Consider the following 11,470-nt stretch of genomic DNA (forward strand, 5'->3'; position numbering starts at 1 on the left):
TATTTATGATAAATAGAAGTGTCACCTTAAATATGTTATAAAACTTAAAAGAATAAAAAATAGAGGTAAGCATTAAAGTGGTCTTTAAAGTTGTCTTCGAGGCTCAAAGTAATCCCTGAACTTAAAAATTTGTCTAGATCATTCCTGAAGTTGATCTCCGGTACTCATAGTGGTCCTTTCGGTGAATTTCGTCCAGGTGACGCAACCGGAAAGCTGACCTGGCGTCGTTGGTGACACGTTAGCAGCCCAACGGCTAGCTGACGTGGCCAAGTAAACGCTTTGGAGTCAATTTGGTCCCTAATTTTAGTTTAAAAACCCTAACCCCCAATTTGACTATGTTCTCCTTTCTTCTCCATCGCACACGCTGTTATTGTCTAATATCCGTTCATCTCCATCGCACCAAAGGTGAGTTTTCAGTGTTGTCTTCATCTTCGAACAGCAGACGTTATGGCTAGCGCAAGCAACGCAGCTAGGAGCTCTAACAACCCAAGATCGTTTGGAAGCATCATGAGGAGAATGAATAGAAACAGAGATGCACGTTTGCCAGAATGGTGTGCATGCGGATCGAGACTAGTGCTGCGATGGTCTGCGACGGATTCTAATCCAGGGAGACCGTTCGTGGGTTTCCCAAACTACAATATAAGTGCTTAATGCTGTTCTTTGTTGTAAATCTGGAGGTAAAGTTTGTTGATTCACTTTTCTGGGTTTAGACTGCAGGTAAGAGGTGGTGTGGGTTGTTTATTTGGGTGGACAAAATTTTGGAAGAAGATGCGGTGACATGTAATGGTAGAACAAGCTCTTCAAACGACAACGAAGAATGGAAGATGAAGATTGCTTAGAAACTTGAAAGACTAGAGTCTGAAGTTAGAGTTCTGAAAATGGGGAAAAATTTTCTTGTTTACATGTATGCTGCTGCTGCTGGTTACAGTTGTTGTGCTTGTCTTAAGGTTAGATAGGGAGCAGAGTCAATTGTATTTAGCCAAAAACTAAGTGACATGTGATATGCATATGTTGTTCTGTTCATGTAATTGCACTTGTCATTTTGGTTTAAATTACTGCAGATTAAACTGTTTGACATGACTGTCCAAGAGTAATTTGGAATCTGAATAAAGTAGATGTTATATGTAAATAATTGTTCCTGCAGTACTAATGGAGTCCTCTAATTTTTTAATCGTAATGGCATATCAGAGAACAACGAAAAGAAAATATGGCACAGCTCAAGTTTCATGAGGTCATAATCCATAATCATATATTAATGCAGTAAACATATACAAAATAGGCAAGGAAGAGCCAGAGCAATATTCTGTAAGTATATCAGAAGTTCTCAACATATTGAGAACACAAGTTTTGAACAAAAAAATCTCCAACACTTGGGTTCTAAATACAGAAAGCACACTGCTTCATCAAAATAGTGAAACAAAATAATGTTTTCCTAAACATAATAAACATAGTCTTCATTTTTTGTTTCTTGGTGGTTTGAATCCAGGATTTGGAACAAACTTCATGAAGTTAAAAAGTCTTGTTACGGTCCCCTGTGATGCACCTTGCATAGGATGAGACGGAGGAAGAGTTGTGGGTTGACTGGTTGCTGGTGGGGTGGCAGCAGGTGGGGTGGTTGCTGCTTGAAAGCTGCTTCCAGAGTTGCCTTTTTTGTTTGGATTACTTCCTTTTGGGAGGTAGTTTTGGTGGCCTCACAGGAGGAGGCAAGACCTATTAATGAAGACATGTATAATAATTACTAAATGTGGAGAAGAACATGCACATAATAAGATTGAATGTGATATAATTTTGTGAACCTCTTAAGAGTCATCGGTTTGTGACAATGGTGGTTGACTAGATTCAAGTTGAATTTCGGTGGGGAGTTCTGGGACAACGGTGGCTTCACCACCATTAGCAGCCGGAGGTTGGACAGCAGCAGTAGCAGCCACCTCATCAGCAGCTCTCTTTCCACAGTTTCTCTTCGTGTGTCCCGATTCACCACAATAATGACTGTGACCTTTTTGATAGATTCTTTTCATCTTCTTTCTCTACTTTTTAACCCCACTTGGCTCTTCATCTGCATCCTTTCTTCTTTTTTTTTTGTAAGTGGACCTGGTTTCTTTTTAAATTTAGGTGTTTGTGGTCTGTTATGTGGTGACTTTTTCCATAGGGCTTGACCTGGAATTGGGTTGATATGGAAGGCATATGTGTTATTATATGCTTCCATTGTCAACCACTGGTGACAAAACTCATCTGGTCTTCTACCAACCCTTGTCAATGCAGCACAAGCATGCACACACGGCATCCCTAAATAACATTATCACAAGTCCAAAGATTACCAATATTAAGCCAACATCCAAGAAAAAAATAACAAAGTAAGAAACAAGTAAAAGTATATCACCACTCAATTGCCAAAAACCACATGTGCAAAGCCTCTTTCCCAGATCAACAACCATGTTCTCTCCTTCACATTTGTCTTTTTCTTTCCTGCTAATCTCTCCACACCCACATCTTCCTCACTAGACACTAAATCACCATCAGGCCGATATGGTTCATCTTCCTCACAACCATCACTCGCTTCACTATCTTAGGAATCCTCTGAGCTAGACAATGCCACATGTTCTGTTTGGGGCCATTTTTCTTTACCATTACGTCTTACAGTAGTTCCACTAGCAGCTGCTCTTGTTAATGGCCTCCTTCCATATGGTTTTAGTGCTGCAGATTTTACATTCCTAGTCCCTCTCCTTGGTACAACAGACTTCTTGGTCTCTTTTGATTTCGACTATGGTTTAGGCATTTCAGTGGGTAGCGACATTTTTTTGGGTGGGTTTTTCAGCTTGGTTTTACTGGGTTGAGTCACTGTTTTTGGGGGTGAATTGGGGTTTGACATAGGAGTTACAGTGGGGTGGGGTGTATTTTTTTTGCTGTGTTACTAACAGTAATTGAAATAGGTGCGAGCTTTGTAGTTGAGTTTGGTTTCTCGGTGGGAATAATGGTGTCATTTGGTGCAGAGGTTGGAGTAGATGCTGCTGTGGTGGGAATTGACTCGGCATTATCATTGGTGGTGGAGTTTGGGGTGGGATTCAAATTCTGTATCACCAAGACCTCCTTCTCTTTAGATGAAACTGCCTCTGCTTCCTCAATATACAGAGGTTTTGAGACTCCATGTTCATAGTAAACATGAACAACCCCCTTGTTCTGCTGACCAAGGTAGCACATCTCCAACAGCTCCTTGTCATTTGTTAAAGCCCTTAGACCATTTTGCAACGGTCTATTAGGAACCAGCCACTATGTTTGAGTGACCTTGTCATATCCAAGATCCTTGTGGTAGTCTCGGACAAAGAAGACATCCAGTTTGTCTGTATCAACTCCTGCAACTCAAAGACATCTCCACCATTGTAAGTTACACCTCCATCAACATCTGTGATGAATGATCCTCCATGGTGAAATAGGATGGTAATCAAATCATCACCCATCTGCAATTTAAAATTTTTTTTATCTTATATCAGCCTCCCTAAACTTCAACCACATTACCAACTCAACTTACTAACCCCATAACTAAAACTGTAACAGCAGTAAATCCTTGGACAAAAAAATAAGTTTTCGTCTTAACAAAAACCCCCTTAATTAGCCTAACCACTAAGAAACCTCCTCCTGATCAAACCCTAGCCAATACCCCAAAACACAAGCATGCATTCCAACACAAAACACTCCAAGAAAATATTTTTTCCCCTTGTGAAGAATAGATTAACAACAAAATTCAAAAAATAGAGCTTCACCACACATTTAAATCTTTTTTGCGTACCTTTATTAGAGAAACCCGTCTTCACAACTCTCTGTCTGATGCAGATGATGAAGGCGATCCTCTGGAGCTTAGGTTCTCCACCGAAATATGTTCCGGTGGCTGCAATAGCACTGGCGCTAGTGAAGAGGATAACGGAGAAAAAGAGAGCTCTGCTTTGTGTTGTGTTTGTGTGTTTGAGTGTGGGAGACGAGACGTTAGTGTAACGTTGAGGGGTCTTTTTAGCGCCACACCACAAACGAAGTCGTTTTGGGCTGCTAACGTGTCACCAACGACGCCAGGTCAGCTTTCCGGTTGCGCCAGCTGGACAAACTTCACCGGAAGGACCACTATGAGTACCGGAGATCAACTTTAGGGACGATCTAAGTTCAGGGATTACTTTGATCCTCGAGAACAACTTCAGGGACTACTTTGATGTTTACCTCTAAAAAAATACTATCTTTTGTTCCAAATAAGTATTTAGTTTTAAAACTTTATTTGGTTCCAACAAGAAGAGACTAACTAAAAGAGTTAAGTAAACAATATTTATTATTGTTTTCATTACATGGAGTTAGGGCTGAAAGTGAGTCAAGCCAGCTCATGAGCTAGCTCGAACTCGACTCGTTAATAGCTCGATAAGCTAAGTTCATGAGCTAGTGAGCCAAGCTTGAGCTTGTAAAAACCTAAACCTAAGTGCTCCCCCTTCTCTCTGAAATTAGGGTTTTTTTATTTTACTTTCTCTTTAATTTAAACATTTAATTCTTGTTTTAATGTAATTTCATTTATGTTTCTATGCTTTCTTGTCTTTATCTTCTTAATTTCTTTTCTCATTTTCTCAATTTTGTCATCTTTGGTTTTATGAACACTCTTGTTACTTTTGATTTCATTTAATGCAATTTTGATGTTTTATATTTCTCTAATGCTTGTTTGAGTTCTTGTTATTATTCTCATGCAATTGGTAGTATAGATTTAATTTTTATTGCAATTTATGATATTTTTCCTTTTATGCATGCTAGGTATTTGATAAAATATCTCTTCTAATTTTTGTATAGTTTTCATACTCTTGACTTGAAATTGAATAATTAGGTGACCTTGAGTTATAGATGTCCATTCGATATTGTGATTAGGATTGTTAGTTGGTTTGGTTTCCACTAACGCTAGTCTTTCACTAAGTTAATTAGTGAGTTAATTAGGACTTGTGGATTGAGATCAATTATGCCCTTTTGACTTATTCTCGATGTTAGGATAGACTAATTGGGATTAATTCTTAATAATTATCATGTTTGTGGTCTATGATTATGATATGAATCCTTGCCAAGAGTCTTTTTTGCCACTTGATCTCCCTTTTTGCTTTACTTGCTTTGAGTTTTAATTTCCTTGTATGCTTATTTAATTACTTGCATTTTAATTACTTGCATTTTAATTACTTGCTATCCCAAAACTCCCTTGTCTCATAGCCAATAATTGAATATTTCATTGCAATTCCTACGGAGAGTGATCCGAAATTTAAAATTCCCGATTATATTTGTTTTGGATTGTGACAATTCTTTGTTTAAACTTTGATTGTAAGAGTTCATTGTTGGTTTGGATTGTGCTATTAACGAAGTGATTCTTATTTTGATTAATTCTTAAATGAGCCGAGCTTGAGCTTGGATAAGCTCAGCTCATTAGCTCGTCAGTTGACTCGATTATATATATAATATAATAAACATATCCTATATGCATTTAATCTATACTTTTAATATATATATACATGAATAGTAATATATAATTATATATATATTAATGATTTAATTATTTAAAATTTATATTATTTTTTACATATAATTTGATGTAGGACATAAATAAAAAATTTAATTTAGATAGAAAATATTTAAAATTGATCTTTTTAAATTTTTTAAAATATATAAGTTATAATTTTGATGGAATTATAGATTATGTATTTAGTTTTATATTTGAGCCAGCTCGTGAGCTTTCGGTGAGCCGAACTTGAGCTTAAAAATAGGCTCGATTGTTAATGAGGCGAGCCGTGAGCCAAGCTCAATTTTTGTGAGTCGAGCTTGAACTTGGTCTAGCTCGACTCAACTCGACTCACTTCCAACCCTACATGGAGTGGAATAAAACAGTTCACAATGGTCATCGGTCATCTTTTTTCTTTTTTAAAATTAGATGTAAAATAAAAAATACTTTTTATATTAATTAATTTTTATCTAAAATATATTTTTAGAAAAGTTGTGGTTATGTTTTATAAATTTATAAATTTTTACTTTTACAATTATTTTTCAGACTTTGATACAAAATATAATTTTAATAGAATAATAGTATTTTTAGAAATATGTAACTTTATTTTAATAAAAAATATTTTTAGTATTGATTATAGTGCAAAATATAATTTCAGAAGAGTGGTGAATATGTTTTAAAAATTTGTAACTTTTTCTTTTGACGAAAATTTTTTTTTTTATAGACTTAGAGCAAAATATAATCTTAAAAGAATGATGTGTATTTTTAGAAATTTATTTGGTATAAAATATAATTTTAGTAGAATAATTAATATATTTTTTAAATTTATATAACATTTTATTTTGACACATTTTTTATGGAATATACCACAAATTAAAGTATAATTCAGAGGGTGATGAGAATGTTTTAAAAATTTATAATTACTTGCATTTTAATTACTTGCTATCCCAAAACTCCTTTGTCTCATAGCCAATAATTGAATATTTCATTGCAATTTCTACGGAGAGTGATCCGAAATTTAAAATTCCCGATTATATTTGTTTTGGATTGTGACAATTCTTTGTTTAAACTTTGATTGTAAGAGTTCATTGTTGGTTTGGATTGTGCTATTAACGAAGTGATTCTTATTTTGATTAATTCTTAAATGAGCCGAGCTTGAGCTTGGATAAGCTCAGCTCATTAGCTCGTGAGTTGACTCGATTATATATATATAATTATTAATACACATATCCTATATGCATTTAATCTATACTTTTAATATTATATATATACATATGAAATAGTAATATATAATATATATATATATATATTAATGATCTTAATTATTTAAAATTTTATATTTATTTTTTACATATAATTTTGATGTAGGACATAAATAAAAAATTTATAATTTATTGATAGATAACAATATTTAAAATTGATCTTTTTAAATATTTTTTAAAATATATAAGTTATAATTTATTGATATGGAATTATAGATTATGTATTTATGTTTCTATTATTTGAGCCAGCTCGTGAGCTTTCGGTGAGCCGAACTTGAGCTTAAAAAATAGGCTCGATTGTTAATGAGGCGAGCCGTGAGCCAAGCTCAATTTTTGTGAGTCGAGCTTGAACTTGGTCTAGCTCGACTCAACTCGACTCACTTCCAACCCTACATGGAGTGGAATAAAACAGTTCACAATGGTCATCGGTCATCTTTTTTCTTTTTTAAAATTAGATGTAAAATAAAAAATACTTTTTATATTAATTAATTTTTATCTAAAATATATTTTTAGAAAAGTTATGGTTATGTTTTATAAATTTATAAATTTTTACTTTTACAATTATTTTTCAGACTTTGATACAAAATATAATTTTAATAGAATAATAGTATTTTTAGAAATATGTAACTTTATTTTAATAAAAAATATTTTTAGTATTGATTATAGTGCAAAATATAATTTCAGAAGAGTGGTGAATATGTTTTAAAAATTTGTAACTTTTTCTTTTGACGAAAATTTTTTTTTTATAGACTTAGAGCAAAATATAATCTTAAAAGAATGATGTGTATTTTTAGAAATTTATTTGGTATAAAATATAATTTTAGTAGAATAATTAATATATTTTTTAAATTTATATAACATTTTATTTTGACACATTTTTTATGGAATATACCACAAATTAAAGTATAATTTCAGAGGGTGATGAGAATGTTTTAAAAATTTATAATTTTTGTGCCGTAAAATTTAGTGAAAAATATAATTTTAAAAGAGTAATGAGCATGTTTTAGAAATTTATGATTTTATTTTAATAAAAAATATTTTTTATATTAATTTTAATAAAAATATAATTTCAAAAAATAATAAATATATTTTAAAATTTTATAATATTTTGATTATATAAAAGTTATTTTTTATTGAATTTAAAAAGTAAAATAAATACTGAATAATAATATAAAATTAACGAGCATAATGAATCGCTAAATCAATCTTTTTGTAAATTAATGAGGATTGAACTAACGATACTTCCTTAATTAAAATTTGGGACACAAATTTAGTAGTTATTGAACAAATATCATTATCTTTACCACAGAATATTTTTCGCGTCGGCATGCAAGTGGCCCCAAAGATTATTTTGACGTCTTCATATTTGAGTAGCTCCCTAAAAATTAATTATTTCACTAACCTAAAAATCTCTCTTACAATTTAATGTTATTCTCATATTAATGATAGAGTAACAAATTGGCAAGAGTGCGTGCCAAGCAAGGAAGAAAAGAATAAGAGTGGTCAAAATTAGAAGCAAGCCGCCGTAAAGGAATCTAAGACCTATAAATAAATGTGCTAGGCTTTTATTCATTGGCACGATTCAGCTAATCAACAATCATGGCTTTGGAAGAACCCCTTCAGCTTCACTTTGTCATGTTTCCATTAATGGCGCAAGGCCACATGATCCCTATGATGGACATTGCAAAGCTATTGTTGCAGCACAAGAACGTTACCATCACAGTTGTGACAACACCAAGCAATGCATCACGCTTCACATCAACCTTTGCCCGTTACCATATGAGAGTGCTTGAACTTCCATTCCCATCCAAACAAGCTGGTTTGCCAGAAGGCCTGGAGAACATGGACATGCTACCTTCCACTTCCATGACCATGAAATTTTTGAACGCAACAAAGTTTTTCCGCGAACCCGTGGAGAAGCTTCTAGAAGATCTAACACCGCCACCAAGCTGCATCGTCTCTGATATGAACTTATCATACACTAGGCACATCTCTAGCAAGTTCAACGTTCCCAGAATCTCTTTCGGTGGCGTAAACAACTTCTTCCTCTTGTGTCAACACTGTCTCCATGTCTACAATGTTAGCGAGAGGGAGCGCGAAACCGCTGAATCGGACTACTTTGTTTTGCCCGGTGTCCCTGACAGACTCCAATTTACCAAGGCGCAGATTCTGTTCAACCTGGACGAAAGCTGGAAAGAGTATAACGACGAAATGATGGCGGCGGAGGCGGTTACTTACGGCGTAATCATGAATTCCTTTCAAGAGTTGGAGCCTGCGTATGCCAAGGAATACAGCAAGATTAGAAACAACAAAGTCTGGTGTATTGGCCCTGTTTCACTAAGCAACAAGGATCAAGTGGATAAGGCGCAAAGAGGTATGATTAGTTTTTAAGAGAAATGTTTGGTAGCAAAAGAAAATTTATAAAAAATAATTATAATTTATTTTATTTAATATTTATTAATTAGTACGATAATTAATTAATGTCAAATAATTTTTTTTTGTTTTTTTTTTGTCTCTCTAGTATTATTGGTTTAAAAAGAATGGGATCTAGCCAATTTTTTTTAATTAATTTGTTTATTTTAAATTTTTATTTCTAGACTCTAAATTATTTATCTAACAGGAAAAAGTGTTTCGATGGAAGAGTGGCATCATTTGAAGTGGCTTGACTTGCAGAAACCGGAGAGTGTAATCTATGCATGCCTTGGAAGTGTAACCAGTTTGATTCCATTGCAGTTGATAGAGCTTGGTTTAGCTTTGGAAGCGTCGAGAAAACCCTTCATCTGGGTTATAAGGGAAGGAAGACAGTTAGAAGCTTTGGAAAAATGGATGAAGGAAGATGGATTTGAAGAAAGATGTAAAGATCAAGGTGTTGTAATTCGAGGTTGGGCTCCTCAGCTGCTAATATTGTCACACCCTTCCATTGGAGGGTTCATAACACATTGTGGTTGGAACTCTACCTTAGAAGCCGTGTGTGCCGGTGTACCAATGCTTACGTGGCCGCAACTTGGAGACCAATTCTTCAATGAAAAGTTAATTGTTCAGATATTGAAAGTTGGAGTAAGGGTTGGGGTGGAGTGTCCTGTTACGTGGGGGAAGGAAGAGGAAATTGGTGTGCTGATAAAGAAGGAAGATGTTCAAAATGCAATAGAGGAGTTAATGGATGAGAGTATTGAAAAGGAAGAAAGAAGAAAAAGGATAAGAGAGCTTGCTGAGATGGCTAAGAAAGCTGTAGAAAAAGGTGGGTCTTCTCACTCAAATGTGACTCTCCTTATCCAAGATATTATGCAAAGGGAGAGACCTTAATTTCTCTAATGGCTTTTTTAAATTTGTTTAGGAGAGTCAATTTTATATTTTTGTTTCAACAACAGTGTTATATATCTGAGCTTATCATTGCTATTAAGTTTTAGTTTCATCAGTCAGATCGAATCTCTAATCTCTGATAATAAAAGACTGCATTGTCATAACTGAAAGGGTTTTATAAACTCTTGTATTTTTTTAAGAAACCAGCAGAAGAAGACCAAGAAAAATGAAAAAGTGTGAAATAATAGATAAAGAGGCATAAAAGAAGTGTACCCATATATCACCAATGAAACGGATATAATTTATGTTGCCATATATGACTTTGAAAGATTTTAAAAAATAGTGTTTGTACACCAAATATTTCAAATATTTTTTATATTTAATTATTACTAAATAATTATGTATTTAAATTATTTTTTATTTAATAAAATAAAAAGAATTCGTATATAATTGTTAAAAAAATATTAGTGTTAAATTAGTATTAGTTTAAAGGATGTACATAGTCTACATACAGCGAAATTGTATTATTTTTAAAGTTATAATCGAAATAATAGACAAAATTTAATAAAGTAGAAGAGACTCTCTGACCGGGGAAAATGCATGTAAAGCTGCTACTGAACCTAGAGAGAAAAATGGATTCACATCTCTGTTTGTAAGCATATGGTGCCAACTGCCAAGCTACACCTAATGCAGAAAAACAAATGCTAGAGACAGTATATATGCTGTAAAATTACGTGGACATTTTATGCAGTAAACTAATAAAACAAAGAATCCAGTCAATTAAGAAAGGAATTGCACAAACAGAGATGAACACATATGCCAAAATCAATGCATCCAGACATCCGAGTTTTCTTTATTAAAATTAGCAAATTCGAAATTATTGTACTTATATGTTAATATTTTACCTTTTCATAAAATAAAATTTAGAAAAGTGAAATGTACATTCTAAATTATTTTTTTACCTTGCTTTTTCTTTGAGGATAAAAACAGCAACATCTACTACAGTTTTTTTAAATATACTTGTTTTATTTATAAAATAATTAATTTTTCAGAGTTATTCACATTATTTTTAAGGAGGCTACTACGATAAAATTGTCATTTTTATCTTTTTGTAAAGACGTTTTCTATTTTATAGTTGTTATTGATTTAAAAACGTATCACTAAAAGTGTTACTTAAAGAGAAAGTGTTACCCTTAATCGTTAACTTGGCTCTGATACCAATTTTTTAATTTTGACTTTTTTTAATTCTTCTTTCGAAATTTCTACTAACTCTTCATATTTTGCTTCGAATAAATTTACAATTTGTATAGATTCAATTGGTGGTGCTCTATTCAAAGGATTTTGATAAAAATAATTTGCAACTTCATAATCTGAAGTATTAATCATTTTTACAATTTTTCTTGTATTT

The 11,470-nt window shown here is 33.1% G+C and overlaps 1 protein-coding gene across 1 annotated transcript; it reads left to right on the plus strand.

Annotated features, from left to right (window-relative positions):
* Positions 1 to 8,325: 8,325 nt before the first annotated feature.
* Positions 8,326 to 10,181, plus strand: LOC130941889 (UDP-glycosyltransferase 73C3-like). The gene is made up of 2 exons (XM_057870523.1): positions 8,326 to 9,136; positions 9,383 to 10,181. Exons 1-2 carry the CDS (start codon positions 8,362 to 8,364, stop codon positions 10,063 to 10,065), a joined length of 1,458 nt encoding a protein of 485 aa, XP_057726506.1. The 5' UTR covers positions 8,326 to 8,361; the 3' UTR covers positions 10,066 to 10,181.
* Positions 10,182 to 11,470: the final 1,289 nt, after the last annotated feature.

This window comes from Arachis stenosperma, chromosome 7 (assembly GCF_014773155.1).
Source record: "Arachis stenosperma cultivar V10309 chromosome 7, arast.V10309.gnm1.PFL2, whole genome shotgun sequence".
Lineage (NCBI taxonomy): Eukaryota > Viridiplantae > Streptophyta > Magnoliopsida > Fabales > Fabaceae > Arachis > Arachis stenosperma.

What these genes read in the sequence shown, in the direction of transcription:
- LOC130941889 (XM_057870523.1), top strand. Translation starts at nt 8,362, where the DNA reads ATGGCTTTGGAAGAACCCCTTCAGCTTCACTTTGTCATGTTTCCATTA. An exon ending in AGTGGATAAGGCGCAAAGAG is followed by an intron (nt 9,137 to 9,382) that starts GTATGATTAGTT and finishes TTTATCTAACAG; the next exon opens with GAAAAAGTGTTTCGATGGAA.